At 42.9% G+C, this 17,446-nt stretch overlaps 1 protein-coding gene across 2 annotated transcripts in view; it reads right to left on the reverse strand.

Annotated features, from left to right (window-relative positions):
• The window catches only part of ATF6 (activating transcription factor 6), an 82,756-nt gene that overhangs the window by 35,001 nt on the left and 30,309 nt on the right, over positions 1 to 17,446 (reverse strand). The window contains exon 14 of one of the 2 annotated variants that reach the window (XM_055815085.1): positions 14,808 to 14,919. In XM_055815085.1, the coding sequence (XP_055671060.1) occupies positions 14,808 to 14,919 (112 nt within the window). Of the gene's footprint in view, positions 1 to 14,807; positions 14,923 to 17,446 lie in introns of both variants that reach the window. The other variant, XM_055815084.1, reaches the window with a different exon arrangement.

Raw genomic sequence — 17,446 nt, forward strand, 5'->3', positions numbered from 1 at the left:
TTTCCTCCTGCCCCCCATCCCTTAGCCTCATGTGCTCGAGGTGCCTGAATATACCTCTTAACCTCGCCAAGGGTAATTCTTCTTCACTGAGATAGGGGTATCGCCTCCCAGCAGAAATGATGTTTTGGATCACAGGCAGAAAGGTGTTTTATAAACACAGGCAGTACTTTCAGCAAACTGCCTTTGACCTGGTTTTAAAAATTGAGGTCCCATTTGCACTGTCAGTTCCTGCCGGTCAAAGCGGCTTTAGAAGCATCTCTCTAAGGAAGCCAAAGAAACGGGTGCTCTTCCTTCTCTACTGACCTACCGTCTCCATCCTCTGATTTCACTATGGCAAACTGTTTCCCCCTTGTTCCACATTCTGCCAAAGCTGAACAAAAGCATGCCTTTATAGAAACTTCCCAGAGTGCAAATGCCACTGTCAAAAGCTCAAGAATAAAGGAACACGAGAGAGACAGAAAGAAACACAACCAGATAACAAGGAAACAAACATTCTTCTCAGTCAGCAGGAAGACTGCATTTTTGTCTGAATCCCCTAGATTTACCCAGAGCTCTGTAATGACTTCAGCCCAGACTTGGGTGCGTCTCTGCACGTCTTGGCAGCAGGGACAGGCAGAGTTCCTAGGCTGCTGATGGCTGGACGGTGGTCTGGCACACTCGGGCCAGGGCTGGTGCTCCAGATCCAAGCTGCTTTTTGTTTTTCCCCAAATGTTGGTTCAGAGTCAACAAGGTTTTAATATCAAGATGCAGTGGGCTGAATCCAAATTTGACGGCAGCGTTTTAATCTGTGCAATGTGTACTGCATTAGAGATGCTTGCTGGAAGATGTTTCTCATTCTGCTGATCCCAGGACATCTGTATGGCTAAGGATATATCAACTATTCATAGCTTCTTCTAATTAAAGAGATAGTCAATATAATAACATTAAAGAAGCTGTCACCTCTGTTACTAATAATCTCAGTTAAAACTAGAGGATGAAGTTTCCTTTCATTATTTTGCCTGTTGGTTTGCATAACTCTTATTTACCCCAGTCTGATGAGCTTCCTTCTCTTCACATTTGTAGCTAAGTTTCACTTCTAAATCTCAATTCTGAGTCCAGTTTTGTTGCCAAGTGCCTGCTCTGTTTGAATTTCTAGTGTTGCTGAGGAAGACGTAAATCAGTTCTACAAACAGACTTAATTTTATAAGGGGGGAAGAGGGTCTACAGATATCTAACATTTTTTCCCCGAAAAAGAAAACCTCAAACCAAAACACAAAAACAACCTGATGGAAATGGCCTTAAAAGGCATAAATAACTTACACAATTAACTCACACTCGGTGGCAAAAAGGATCTTGGGTGCCTGATGTTGAGGATGCCTCCTTCATCACCCCCAACCTACCTTACAAAAGTGCACTTTAGAATGGCTGGGCATAGCCTACAGGTGGGCTGAGCAATCAGACCCCCATGGCCACCAGAAACAGAGGGTTCCTTCAGCGTCCCTCAGTCCTTGCACCTTCCCTGCCAACCTTCTGGCAATCGTCAGACCCTCCTGCAAGTCCCCTGAACTCTTCAGGCTGTTTTTCTGCCCACACGATAAAATGGCTCAAGGATGGATCTGACAAGAGCACACACAACCAAGGGAACACTGACAACAGGAACTCTCCTTTCTGGTGATGGCAAAATGTTTAATTGACTCACTGGTCTTTACCCTTAAAAAATCCTGGAAGCTGCTCATGTAGCTAGGAAAGAGAAGAAATCATCCAACTTCGAACAGTGTGAAAGCACAGCATTTTATTTTTTTTTTCACTACAGTGCTGTAGGAACTCATACAAGCCATCTAACCTTACAGCCCTGTGATGGAGACAAAGCACTATGCACTTTTTGTGACCAAAACAGCAGTTTCCTTAAAAAAAGCTTTCTCTTGTGACAACAATAATTTACTTGGGTCCTGGTCTGATGCCTGACTGATAAAGGATAAACAGGGATATCAGGTGGTGCAAGAACATCGCACTCCTTGTCCATCTTGTGACTGACCATGTGAGTAACTGCCTGTCTGCCACAGCAATTGAATTAGCAAGATCACAGGCACCAGATTAGATTAAAGAAAGTGAAAGGTCAGCTTCAGGAAGATAGAAATGTAGAGAGATGCTTGCTACTCAAAAGACACATCAGGCTACAGCTTTCAGGCTGGCCCTGTCTCTCTTCCTGGAGACCCATGTGTTTTCTTCTATCAGTACTTGCCAACTCTCAACCACATTTAAAACATAACGGCTTGAGCAAATAGAAGCCTTTCATGTCCCCACTTAGGATGAGATTAATTTTTTCCAGCTTTAGCTGTCTGACAGAGTCGTCTAGGCTCCCTTCCAAATCTACAGAAGGAGAGAGGCACCTCTGGAAGGAAATTCAGTCCATGCAATAGTAGGTGTTTGGGACAGGTGGGAAAAATTGAGGGGAGCTTTTTTGCCTCCATTGAGTGGAGAAGAAGCCTTACGCAGTGCACGAGAATTTGTGGTGCCTGGTAGTCCATAAAGCAGCAACAGCAGTCTGCAAAACGATTTAAGAAAAAACACCCAGATGCAGAGAAATCAAGGAAGAAAAACAGAAGTACTGGAGGAACACTGCAAGTCAAGCAACCCCAGGCCACATCTAGGCAGCACAGCCAGGGCATTGAGGAAAGTTTTGTCACCTTCTGTTCAGCACTGGTGAGACCATAGCTGGAATACCATGTAAAGTTTTGGGTCCCCTTCTCCCAGGCAAAGGTGGATGTGGGGAAACTGGAGAGGGGCCAGCAGAGGCTATGAAGATGGTCAGGGTCTGGGGGACGTGGTCTGGGAAAAGAGATGAAGGGAGCTGGGCTAGGATGTGGTCTGCTGGAGAGGAGACAAGGGGGCCTACCTAGGAGCTACCTACAACTACCTGAAGGGAGTTACAGAGAAATCAGAGCCAAATTCCATAGCACCAGATGACACGCCAAGCGCAGTGGTTTGGGACGTTCAGATTCTTCCCCTGCCAGGTGGTGCAGCCCTGCAATGGGTCGCCGCAGAGGTGGAGGGTCTCCCTGTCTTCGGAGGGTCCCAAGACTTGGCTAGATCAAGCCAGAGCTGATCTGATCTAGTGCTGACAACAGTCTCACTTCAGACTAGAGAGCTGCAGAGGTCCCTCCAGCACACTCCCACAGTTCTGTGAACATTCACAGTTTGAGCGCAATTGTTAGCAAGTGAAAAACAAAATGGCAATACTGCACAAGACTGTAAGCGGATTTTTACAAAATATTTTTCATTAAGGATTATTGAGAAGCTCTGGTGTAAAGGGAGATGGTGCCAGTGATACCAAACAAATGAATGTGTGCAGTTCTCCGCATTTATCTGTGCATATCTCACTTGATATGCACCACTAACTTAAACACCTAGAAATACAATAAATGCGTTTGCCTTGAAGTCCTCTAATTACATACATTTTGCTTGTGAAACAAGAAGTCTCAAGCTAATTTCAACATTTTCTGCCAATATCCTGCAAAGTATGATGCAACCATATCAGAGAACCACAGAAGCTGTGTTTTCATAGATGTGGGTTTTAAAAATGAACTGTCCCATTGACAACATTTCACCAAGCCAGTGGAGTTTCCAGCTTTTCCAACTGTTCCAAAATACGGGGGACTTTCAGGTCAAAGAAAGGCTCCACTGGAATTCTAATCATAGAAGGAGGATGTGAAGAATGATGCATGAAGGTTTTCAGACGAGTAAGTACATCATTAGACACTGAGGCTACAAACACTATGGCAAAATAACTGATTTCACTATGTGGATAGCATCAATTGCACCGGCACTTTTTTAATCATCTGAACTACGCTCCCATATGAACCCTCCCCTCTTCTTACTACTGTAGTGGTTTTAATTCTACACAAAAAGCTGGAACATCCTGGACTCACCACAATTACTGCAAAACATCAGAAAGGTACTGAGCACCCTGAAGGCACTAACTACTAATCCTCTCCACAGCACAGCTGGAGGGCCACTCAGCTTGTCATTAACCAATTCAGTATGTGTAGTCTCCGTTCTCTTTTACCCCAACTCTTCAATGAAAACACCTAATCAGACCCTCAACGTGAGGGTATACAGAAGAGCAAGAGCCTGAGGTTACTTCATCCTGGTGGATGTGCTCCCTTTCATCTCCATTCCCTCTTGCCCTCTGAACCTCTCCCGGCTCTGCAGAGCTATCCCTGACCTGCACAAAGGCAACCTGAACTCCAGGCAGTCCCCGAGCTGCAGATCATTTTCCTCTCTCCCTCTGATCACACAGAAATCTGTTTATAAGGATATCAAAAGTGCACACAGCCCTGTAACAACTGCACATGCCATTACTGGGAGGGAAACACAGACAAAGAGCACAGCAACGCATCGTTTGATGGGTCAGATTCGACACTGTAATTTCATACAAGCCAAAGCAGCTGCATCAAGGCTTTGTCAGGATTTCTGTTTTCAAACAGAAAAAGCACTGCAAGCAGATAAAGGTGATCTGTAACAGAATCAAACAAAAGGTGCCGTAGCCGAGGTACAGGGTTCTGGGTTTATTTTCCTTCTTTTACAGACCATTCTTGTTCTTAGGTGTCTTTTTCCTATGTGAATTAAGTTACTGGGAGTGGCTTTTCTAAACAAACCGGTGAATTCTTAAATCAGCTATCGAGATTTGGAGAGACTATATTAAGGGTTGTCAGTTTTGATCCAGGTGAAGAAGTGCTAATCCACAGGAGGCTAATGGATGGTAGCGGTTGTAACTGCCAGGATGGCTGAGGAGGAACAGCAGCGCTGTAGGGAACTAAATGCTAATATTTGAGAACATACAGGACATCAGGCTGCTCTCCCTGACAAGGTCTGCAGCGGTACTCTCCTGTTTGCAGACACATGTGTGCAAGACAATGAGAATGAAGTAGAGACGAACCACTTTCTACATGCATTTGTTACATCCTTTTGACAAGTCACACGATGTAGGTAAAGCCCTCATCCTGGACTGCCATACCAAACGGACACTAACCAGCTTTACACTGAAACAGAAATACCCTGTTCACAACACTGCAACAGTTTACCCAGCTGGCTTAATGCTCCTTTTTTAGCATTTGTAGTATCACCTTTGTGTTCAGCCTGAACCTGAAGAGTTCCCTTGTGCTTGTGTAAATGTAGTTCTTCACACCTCCTCTTACTCTCCTAGAGCCACAAGTAACTGCTTTTGTCAAAATTTTACACCAAGAATGTGTACTGCAGAGTGTTACACTGCTGCATCTGTCCCTTTTTCTCCAAATGACAGCATGTTTATGTCCTGTTTAATTTTTGTACGCATTTCTCTAAGCTGCCCCTTCAGAAACTGAGCTTGTGAAGTTAGGAAACCTCTTGCCTAGACCGTATGCAGCACCTTGGCTGCCTGCTGGGGAGTTACAGCTTACATCTGGTAAGCAAATACCAAACAGATGGTTTACGAAAGGAAAGATAAACCCACAGTGTGTTTCCCTGATGGCAAGAAGATACTCTTCTGGAGACGCTGGCCCCAGACCTACCTGAGACAGCAAAATGGTTCCTTTTCAACCTCATTTTCCAGCAGTCACCTGCCCAGTGATTACCTGCTGAGTTCCTGATCCTGATGTAAAACCCCAGGTCCAAGCATTTAAGACTGTTCTTAGACAGCAGGAGAGCTCTGTACTGGTTTCCTGGAAAGGATATTAAACCAGGGCCTCCCAGATGCTAACAAGTGACTCAACCCAGGAACCTCCACACTGGCCAAGGTTCAAGGAAGGAACCCTCAGTGAGGAACAGCTTGGGAATGTCCACTTCTGGAGCCTCAGAGAGTATTAACAGTGTAATACACAGAAGCTTTGCCGGACTTAGATCCAGAGAAGGCAGCCTGTGTACCTTCCTTGCACACAGTGAGCTCTCAGTCTGCACCCAGCTTAGACTGTTTTCCTCATATTGGATACCACCTCTGTTTGAGACAGCTGACACTTCAAACCTTATTTTGGATAGTCACAAAACCAGGGAACAATAATAATCACTTATGCAATGCAACGCTTAGCGGAGCTTTGCTAACCAAACTCCAGGGGTAGTGGCCCATGGGATTTAACAGACAGGCCATTTCCACCTCCGGCTCACCGTGGTGCAACATGCTGTTCGGGTTGTTCATGTGCCCCTCCAGCATAGCTTGATGAGAAAAAAGTATTTTCTAGGGCCAGAATTATTCGTAAGCACATTTTAACATTTGCAATCAAAACACAAAGAGGATTTCCTGAACAGTGGATTCCAACATGAAAAATCTCTTGGCTTAGCCCAAGGTATTCCAAATCCTTTATCACTGACCCAAAGCCGGACAGATTCCATTAGCTATGCTGGCGAAACTGGAGTTTATCCAACTACGCGGTAAGGAGCAAGCCATATCAGGCATGAAGCAAAAGGATCTCATTCTCAGATCCATCTCTCCGCTTTAACTACCAGTCAACCCTACTGGAAGCTGGTATGGAAGTATATTTTGAAAGAATTGAGTGGTGAGAAGCTGCTATGGACATAGGCAGACACACCTATACAGGACTCTTAAGAAAGAGTGTTCAGCCACAGAGCATACACTTCTGCAACAGATCCATCCTGATAAAGCACAGTGAAGAAAAAATAGATTGCATTCTGGGGAGAAGGCCCTACTGCTTTCTAGTATTCACAGAGAGAAGATTTAGGTGCCAAAGAGTCTCCTTACACTCCTACACTTTATAAGAGCAAGTGAATTTCTGCAACTACTACTCTGTCTTTATATCACTCATGCCGGTAGACAGGCCACAACCAACCATGAGTCCCAGAAGTAGAAAACAAATTTTATGTTCTGCTCTCAAACAGTTTTAAAGCTAGCTACGAGTTTCAAAGCCAGCTGAAAGATAAAAATGTACAGTTAATTTTACTTCTATTTTATCACACTTCTTGTCCTAAGGAGCACAAGTGATTTAAAAATAAAACCTGGAAGCCACAAGTGTTCTGTTTGGTCCAGTGGGAGGTGATGATAATCCGCATACACTCATAATAGCACCTGGGCTCTTACTTCATAAAATAAGCTTTGTGTGCTGTCCAGCTAGAAATCTGGCAGAAGGATTAATTCAAACTGGAAGCAAATAACTTCATCTGACCAGAATTAACTCTAGAACTGTGCCTAAAATTTTAAATAACGCTCTCAAATGTAACGCTGTAATGATTAACATTCACTAAGAGGTAGGATTTCTATTGTGGACACAAAGACTACCAAATGAAACCAAGAACATCTCAGTTCTACACATTTTACTTTTGTAAAGACTCTGCCTGGGCTGTCAGATATAAAAACTGAAAAGGAACAGAAAAAAACAGTAGTCTGAAGCTGTGGAAGTATGAAGTTCAACTAAGAAAATAAGCATGGGTATTTCAAAGTGCTCGCTGCACATACTATCATTCAAGGCAAATGAAATATCATGAAGGTCATTTTTTACATGAAGCAGCTCATTCCTACCAAACACAGGTCAATGCTTTACTGGCTACTGCAGCTCGAGAGCTGAAGGTATCATTTATGTCTTTATACAGTTAGGGCTCGGTCAGCATCGACTCCATAACTAAAAACTGCTACAGATCATAAGCAAAAGCGCATCATTCCCTTCTGGGAACCATTCAGAATAATCTGAGCCAATTTTTCTTCAATTAATACTGTGTTGTCATTAAAGAAAAACACATTATTATCTGGCATTATTAAAGTATTATTAATGCATTATTAAACTTGGGTTATTTCCTGAAGGAAAGGAACGGCTTCAGAGCTGCATTTCCCCTGCCTGCTCTAACTGAACGCACATTCCTTGTTTGTGGAAAAACTTGTGTTCCTGCTGACTTTGTTGTCTGCAACTGTCTGTTCTCTGTTCTTAATAAGTGAGATACTGCTGTCACTTCCTTTACCAAGGAGGCAATTCCCACTTTATAATCACGTCTTCCTCCCACACTTCCCAATTATACTCCTCTAGCCTATGTCCACACCAATTTCATAAGCAGTGGGTCTTTTACAGAGGCCTTCCAAAACCAGCAATCTTCCTCTACTTCTTGCCCACAACTCTTTGTCTGTCAAACTTGCAGCACATTTTAAATACATGTATACTATTACTGGTCACATCTGTCTGCAACCAGTTTGGGTTTTGGAGACATTTTTTGCAGTATGTTTTATTTTCACTATAATTATCTACAGTGTATGTTGTCCTTCCAAATACTAGTTTAAAAATAGCAAAGTATTAGTTAGGCCTGGGACATATAACGCTGAAAGTAGTCCAGTGACGGCATTAATATGATTCATGAAGTTCCAGCAACCATACAGAAGACAAACGAATCAAGACTATAGACACAAAACCCAAAAGTATCTTTTGCTCCATGCCAGAGAGATTCAAGTGACTTTTCTGTCTCTGCTTATACATTTGTCCTCAACACCACATTCATTCTCAATTTTATTTGGAGGACAGTGCGGTTCAAAGGGACCCAAGGAGATAAAAATCAGAGTGACTAAGACTTCGCTTCCAAAACGTCTTGGAGAGCCGGGAACAGAACAGACATTTCCAAAGGATGTCTGATGCGACAGGCATTACCTCCCTTCTCAGAAACGCGTTTTGCATTCTCATTCCGGTCCGTCCTAACCACTGTTTGCATCTGGCGGAGCCAAACAGCTGCTGCCCGGAAGAGGCCACACTGCAGCTGGTACTCGCTGGCTGCTCCTCTTTGGCTCCCACCCACTGCACATCCAAGATGTCTCATTGCCTGGCTCCTTTCCTTCCTTCTCTGCTCAGCCTGCTCACTCTCTGCAGCACACGCAGAGCCCTTCGCTGCTTCACTCCTTAAAGTATGTTCTTACATAGGAACACAACTTCTAGGTGTTGCAGAGTGACAAGTGAGAAATAATGAAGCGATCAGAGGTTTTGCTGGAAAACACTAAGGCATTGATAGAAAAGGCTTTTAAAGAACTGCTGGCCTGTAGCTGTAAACCTAAAAATACTTCTTTTGAGTTCCCAGTTACCTAAATGGGGAGTGGAGTTGTTCTCGTACACGTGTATTTTGATAATTCCAGGAATGAGGTAAGGCCATTTATGCTCTATATACCAACATACATTTTTAGACTTAATTTTAGATTCCTGAACTTGTTTCTGGAGGTTTTTAGACTAAGATGCTACCAAAAGCAACATCTTTCCCAGCTGAGTACGCAAAAGATGACAGCGAACCCTCTTCCCCACCACCTCTTAGTCCCTTTGATATGCTGTCAGCTCTCCCTGCTCCCCACCTACCAGAAATATTCTGCACTCAAACAGATGACAGTTTGAGGAAGACCAAAAAGAAAGCTTGCTTCACTGTTTTCACAGGGACACCTGGGACTTGGGAGGAGAAAGTTCTCGACACAGAGAGAATCCACAGTTTAGCCAGAAAAGAGGGAATTTATAACAAAGAATGCAGCAGTCCAGACTTCATTTTCACTCAAGACCCTTAGATGGAAACAGGAGGTTTTCATAATGGATTTTCAAATTTGAAAGTCAAATGCAACTGTAATTTGACAGAGGCCGGCTCACTGAGCTTCAGGGCATACTGAAGCACAATCACACACACTGTTTGCTTTTTCAGATTTTCCCAGGGAGGCAAGGGTTGACCTCACAGAGAAGACAGGCTAAAGGGTGACCTCTGCTTTGAAAAAGACAGGCAATTTTATCATGGATACTATGCCCCAAGACTCAATTCTTTCAACAGGTATTATTCTCAGCATCTGTATACAATATAGGACAAGACCTTAAAATACTAGGATCCTGGGTAAAGTAATTTTTTGCTCTGCATAGCTAAGCTCAGGCTCCCCAAGAGCAAGGGGATTTTGTAAAATCTTTCAAAAATCTGCATGTTAACTTACAGCAGTTGCAAACCGAGAGGACTCAAACATATAAAACAGCTACCATGTCTTCAGGAGCAGCAGGACTATGTGAGTCTAATCAATGTATTTTATCTGAATGAAAGAGCAAATTATACATCCCAGTCCACAAAAATGCACAAACAAAGTCAACAGCAGAAAACTTCTTGTTCAGTAAAAACCACCCATTGTCAAGTGCAACAAAATAGGAGAAAATTATATGTTAGGACTGAATTTCTGGCTACAAAACATCATCTCAAGCCGCCTTCTTACAAAGCAGTTTCGCCTGCAGGACGTAGATGGCATCAAGAGTGCAGTGAATTGGAACCTGCCTCACTCGTGCTCTCTGAACAAATTCAAACTATTGCCAGAATTGTGTGTGCCGCACAGCAAACTACTGCTACACAAGCACGTCAAAGCTAGGCATTACAATCTTTACCTGTCTGAAAGTATCACCCCAAATTCAATTAACACAGCACAAGCACAGGCTTATTACCAACAAATGCAAAACACAACCTAGATATTTTTATTTCTAGCACATTGAGCGTTCACACAAAGAATGAACAAAAGTTCTGATTTAAATTTGGCTTAATGACTTAAATGAAAGTTTGTTTGTAGAATTTGAGAAATCCTTAAATGCTCATTGCAGATGTTGGCTTGTAAGTCCAGAAATTCACACCCATAATAATACACTTCCCTGAAGCTCTATGGTTGAAGTGCCATGGCACTGAAGCAGAAAGTTACAAAGTGAAATTCTGGTCCTACTGAGGCTGGTAAAGGCTTGCCACTGATTTCCATAAGGCCAGCATCAGTCTTGCTCTAAGAAATAATAACCAGAATCACCTTTTAAGATCTAATTTTTTTACTGAAATATACTGTACAATAGCGTATAAACGCTGCATTAAATGTAATTGGCGACTTTGCTACCAGGAGTGATTTGTGCTTTGAAATAAATAGTGAGAGGAAATGCTAGTAGCCTTCTAAGTTTCCCAAGTGAAAACAACTTTAAGCCACGCTTTCTTTAAAAACAGTAATTACATCCTTACCCTAAAAAAGTCACTGTCTTTAATAAGCCTGCAGAGATGTCATCAAAGGGTCACTGGCAGAGTCTTCCAGGATGGGGAAATCTACCACTTAACCACCGCAAGTTGCGGGGACTCTGATGCTAACCACAGAAGAGCAGAATGATCTGTAGTGGCATTTACCAGCCAAAGTAAATTGGAACAGATTTGTTTTCTCCCATGATTTACTTAATTACCTTTCAAATTAAGCCTAGCTATTCAAGTAATTCTAGAAACAATCTCAAGGTCTGAATACTCCATGGCCAAACAGATGTGAGCTCTGAGAGAGAACTGTTTGGGTGCCAGGCTTACAGGAGAACAGCAGCCAGGTGTCTATCTCCCTCCTGACACAGCATGTTGTACTAACTAACTTGAATTTTATAGCTGTGCTCCACTGGGGTTTTAGAACAGATCAAGCAGACTTGGTATCACAGACATTAAAGGGCAGAAATCAAAGGTGCTGGCAGAGCAACAGGCTCTCAGTCCTGCATCTCAGACCCGGGGGAAACGGAAGGAAGGTTCAATGCCAGCTGGAGACTCCAACGTGCTGCAGCAGAGCTCAAATTGCCACAGTCTTTTCACAGAAGCACAACTTTTCTCTTGGTACCCGCTGCACAGACCTCTCAGCTCTGAACACGCTCCCAAAGCCAACCCAACACAGCACAATTAGAGGCACGCTACAAAGACATAGGTTTTGAGTGCTGGAGCAGAAGGCACAGCTGTGAAGATATACAGCTGGGAACCCACATTTTGTTACATTGCCAGGTGTCAGCTTCTGCAATGCTAAATGACTGCTGAAAACAATGGTTTCCTAAAAGTTAAGCAGCAAGAAAAAATTAAATTAACAAGTTAACATCCCAAGAAATAAATGGTGGCAAGTCTTGCCTATGAGGGATGTTGGCCGCTGAGGCCTGGCGGAGCTGGGAGACTACTCTGCTTCTGTTCAAGAATTCTTTACTCACTGTCAGTTACACATTTCTTCTTGTTTAAAAATGACATTACAGATTCCCCTGGCACTAGGAGAAAATTAACTTCTCTAGACTCCCCAGAGTGAAAGCCCTGCTTCTTGTGTGGACTCAGCTGAACCAAATACTACTTTATTTTCTTCTCTCCTCCTTAAAAACAAAATCAAATTCCAACTGTAAACATACAGACATGCAAGCCTTCCAAGGCAAGGAAAGAAAATCAAATCGATGAGATCATGAGAAATTCAGTCTTACAGGTACAAGCAGTACCAGAGGATGACACAGTACATGTGAACTTTGCTCCTCTCTACCCTGTGTCTCCAGAAGCCCTGGCTGAGTCTTACTACATGAGAGGTATGGGCAGCCCCAGCAAATCCCATTTTCTAGAAAATCCAAGGAACTCAGGTCACAGCTCCTGCAGTGCAAGTGAGAACATGCAGAAGACACACAAAAAAGGAATTATGTTTCAGCACATGCACCCAGGAGAGATGATACTGCACACAGAGCAGATAGCGTGTGGTAAGAGGATCCCAGAGACATCAGGTAGAAGGCATCTCTGGAGATCCAGTCCCACCTCGCACTTGGAGCAGGACCATCACCAATACCAGAACCATCCATATCCTAGAACTCTTAACTGGATGATGCCTATTCTCTTGTATATGGCTGTTAACAGCTTACTGAGTGTTTGGGAGCGTCTGCATGGCAAACAGCCAGAGAGAACAAAGTCTATCATCTCCAGACCCCGCCTCCTAACTTGGACAAGTAAGCAAGCAACACAAGTGAACGCTGAGGAGGAAACCAGTCCCCTCTCTCAGCTCCTAATCATTAGTGAAAAGGGAATTGTGGTCCAAAGAAAATGAGCCAGCGGTACTCAGGAGAAGGTGAAAGGGCACCTCGTGGCTGGGGGCCTGCTGATAGCAGCCCTCCCTCGGGCTGTGCAGGAGTCCTTTCTTCTGCACTCACAAAAGAATCCAAGCAAGTCATTTAAAAGTGCCTCAGGGCAGAGCTTGTCACTAGATCAGGTTTGCCCTGTTAAAATAATAAATGAGGTAATGCGTAAAATGCCTTCAATTTGAGGACATTTTTCATTCATAAAACAGAAATACCAACAGCTTTGCTACCAAATAAACTTCATGGATGGTTAAAGTCCCTGCACCTCTCCTTGCAATAAAGCAGAGCCAAGCAGTAGGGATTCTGCGGCACAAGACACACTGTTTCCAAGGACAGCTCTGCAAGTTGAAATGAGAGCTGACAACTTCCAGGTCATTAATCCGACAGCATAAACAGAGCCCATGTACCAGTACATGCATTCAGGTGGACTAGAGCAACGGCCGCAAAGGAAGAACTAGACAACGCTATTTTGCTTTTTGTTCTGAGTTTCCAGAAAAACTTTTATAATCAATCCTCCACTCCCTTCTACTCATCCTCAGGATATGTGGAGCCTGATGCCGGCTCTATTTGTGTTGCTAGCTGAAAGAACAGCAGAACATGCCAAACATTTAATAACAAAATTCCAGCCTTGTGACACAACCCAGTAATCCCAAGACTGGAAACTAACTTCATGTTTCTACTCTGCATAAAACCCTAATCCTAACAAGAGCAATGTTATTTTTATTTTGCCTGAACCTTTTCTAAAGACATGTATCTCACAAATTAACAAAGCTACCGCAAAGCATATTGAACGTGGTTGTGTTACCTATGTACCTATGGCATCTACAAACTGGCAGAATTATGACAACACAGAAACAGCTAAAACTAGTTATGCTTATCTGTGTGCTCTTACACTGAATTGGTTGTAGCTGGATGAGCTGTTCTAGTAGCAATTGCTTGTTCCCCACCACCTTGGGACCCCTCTCAGGACACTCTATGATAAGGAAACAAATGGAGAGTTGCAGGGTCCTAGGAAAACCATGGCTGGGCACGAGCATGCATATAACAATTCTCATCTAATATCACAACTGCAAAACAGCAAGGCAGGAGGCTTCATAAGCCAAGACCCCAGGTTCAAGCCAGGGACAAATATGCATTACAGACATGTCTAAGGACTCATCAAGACCTCTGCAAAAGGGAGGGAATAAACTCTCCCAACCCCCAGCTGGTGTTTCAACCACTGTTTGCCATGATCATTTCCATCACCAGATCCCAAGCAGCTTCTCACTGCTGCAGCTGTTCTGGCTTCAACACCACCCAGGCTTGCAGTACAGAAAGTGCCATCAAACACCTGGAATTCCATTTTAAAACAGCTTGTACTGTCACTAACTATGCTGCAGATGTGAGGCTGTGCCTGACAAAGCTGTAGCACAAGCCTATGCTGTATTCCAGCACCCACAGCAGCACTGCTCATCTGTCTTGACTTAGAAGTCACAAAACAGCAGAAAAAATGTGCCACTGCACACAGGCCTGTACAGCTGCAATATGCGACACATAAAATCTGCAAATGCAAGTGTTATAGGGGAAGGCAGAAATAATATTATGTTAAGCTAGCAGAAATAATTTGTGCATAGGGTACATTTATTCCTATACCCAGAAGCACAGAAGGTTTACGCACCCATTAAAATAAATATCCAGTTAACTATTCTGATTATTGGACTGCTACCCATGCATAAGTATTTAACCACAAGGTTCATGCAATTTTGTGCTGCCTTGTCCCAGCACTACAATGTTTTCTGCAAAGCCCTCTTCCCATTCCTAACTGTGATGGGCATATTTTGCAAAGACCATGCATGATCTGGCCATATTACAGTAAAGGACGTACAGAAGTGTCACTTCTGAAGAAACACATTTAGCTTCAACCTTGGCTAGGTCATCTTTTGTATTCTAAAGAAAGACACTCAGCGTCAGAAACAGTCTTATGGATACACATAAAAGGCAATACTGAACAACTACTATACTTACTCTGCGAAATGACACCACGTAGAATGTATCTTCCCTTCTGCGAATAGCTTCAAAAAAATCTTGATAGCTCCTTGGAGAGGCGTAATACACTTGCAATTCATTCCCTGAGTTCCTGCTGAAATAAAGAGGGGGGGGAAGGTAATTATTTTAGACAAGACAGTTAACTTCAGTGAGACAATGACTTTAAAGACCTGATATTCAAAAGAACAGCAGCTCTTCATCCATTGAGAGAAGCATAAGGAACATTAAACACAGGTGAAAACAGTAAAACTACTAGGCATTTTTTGAAAGTTCAAGGTACTTTAAAGGTCTTGCTGTGGAAAACTTTTCCAGCCTTGATTTTATTCATGTTTTTCAGGCTGGCAAAAATCTGCTTGCTAGCTCAACAGGAGAAAAAAAAAAAGTTTCAAGTCAACCTAAAGTATCTGAGAAATTGTGATGACTTCTGAAAATAGTTTTTTTAGCAAATTTTAGAATGAAATGTAATTTCAAAATAAATAAAAAAATCAAAACATTTATTAATTTTCTTTTTACTGCTAAGAATCCAAACCACTCAAATTGAAATAAGTGCAAAGTATAAACAGAGCTTTTCATTTACTGACAAGTGAGAACCCCACCTTCTCTCTCACTCCCTTTTTTTTTTTTTTTCCCCACAATTCTTGTCTTACATGTATCAGACATCATCCTAAGCCAGAACACTGGCAAGTCATACAATCCTAGTACTTATCCATTGTTTATCTCTGAAAGGTGAGAAATTCCTTGCACATACTGCTATCATGTGTACTTCTCCAATCTCATTCAAAAGTAACATATTTAATCAAACTGGAAAGCTGTACTTACACACACCATTAGCTGGACCTTCAACCAGTCATTTTAATTCTTTCCCACTTTAATAGCATACCGTCTGTTTGCAGTATTTGTGGCAAACACACTGATTAGGCTATCCCTCCCGAGCTGTCTTCTGCTGACACAGTGTTTAAACTACGGTGGCTAATTCAGATTATTTTGGTATGTTTCTAAAATATACACAACCATGCACCCAAAACAAGGCACAAATCTATCATCAAGTGATTTTCTCGAGCAGCAGTAATAGTAGACCATCATTATCTCCTCTCCTACTGCTGATACAGTCCCGTTGCAACCGAAGGACTGCAGCTGCCAAGCCAGTTGCCCTTTAACAGGATTGGGAGTGGTAAGCCCTGGGGGATCAAGAGCAGGCAGCTCTACCCTGTACGTCCTCTTCAGCACAGCTACGCAAGTGAGGAATCAGATCGCATCCTTCACACACAGGAAACAAAGACTGGAGCTAATGTGAACTTGATTACTCATTCCAAAAAACACGTAGGCCCACCAAACCACCCCTGAGATTCAGCATTGAAGTTTTACTGTGATAAAAGGCATCACGCCCACACACTGCTCAGTAAAACACATCCTGAAAACTGAAACAGGTCCCACAGATCCGTTTGCTCGCCCACACTCCAGAAGACACAGCTAGACCTAAAAAACAGCCTTTTATAACTCTAAATCCAGCCATGGAATAAAATTGTTCCAAAGCACTTGGAAAGCATTGAGCCTTTACAAAGCTCTCCTGGTCCATAGAACCAGTCTAACACTAGTCCCAAATTCCAAGTGACACCAGTGGATTACAGGTATTACAGCGCACCTACCTTTGAGCATCTAAGGGTAACCACAATGGACTGCTCCATGAAAGGAAGGGAGGAATTTAAGATCTGAAAACAGGTGCGAAGCTACCAGGTGTTTTAGTAACACCTTACCATATTACAAGAAAGTATCATATTTAATTGCGTATCCAAAACAGTGGTGCTGAGACTGGCCTTTTACTGGGAGATCAAGGAGTCTTTATTTCAAAAGTTCGAAGGGCACCCTGTTACTCATCGCAGAGCACTAGGATGTTGCACATCTTGTTTTAAGAAGGAATGAGGTTGTGGACAGGGTGCCTTATATGCACCAAGAACCACAGTTTTAATAGTGCAAAATCTAGAAACAGGAAAGTAATTGAAGAGTCCCAGTTTGGTATCTGGATCCCTAAAAACACACTTGCAGAAACCCTCATCAAAATTACCCCTCAAGAAAGCTCTGAAATAGACTATAGAGAGCTGAGGGGTTCTCATGATTTTCTTTGAAATCATCTTGAATTTTTATCTTCCTCTTCTGCTTTGACTTCACTGCAGTACTTTTCAGTGCATCAATTTTCTTTTGGAATCCAGGACCAACATGACAATGTTGGTATCATCAGCGCTACAAAGACAAACCTAGACCCTGCTAATGTGGCCCTGTTCATGGATGCAGGTCACCAACAAGGATATTGTAGAAGGTAAAGGTCACTCAATTTCCAGTCACAGTATTAATAATATTTTTTTAATATTAAAAAAATAAACACCTTGACCGTATACTCCACAGGGGTAGCATCAACGACAAAACTGAATGAACAGCACCTTCCTGTGTGCCCAAGAGATGAGGAACAAGCACTGCAGAAAGGACCTGGGGTGCTGGCAGGCAAGCTGAACGCCAGCCTGTGGGGCACCTGGAGGGTAACTTACCAGGCTGCATTACAGTCAGGGCCTGGAGCACAGAAGGTACCAGGAGAGACAGGAGACAGAGGGAACAGGGCTTGTTTA

This window comes from Falco peregrinus, chromosome 10, assembly GCF_023634155.1.
Source record: "Falco peregrinus isolate bFalPer1 chromosome 10, bFalPer1.pri, whole genome shotgun sequence".
In the NCBI taxonomy this organism is placed as follows: domain Eukaryota; kingdom Metazoa; phylum Chordata; class Aves; order Falconiformes; family Falconidae; genus Falco; species Falco peregrinus.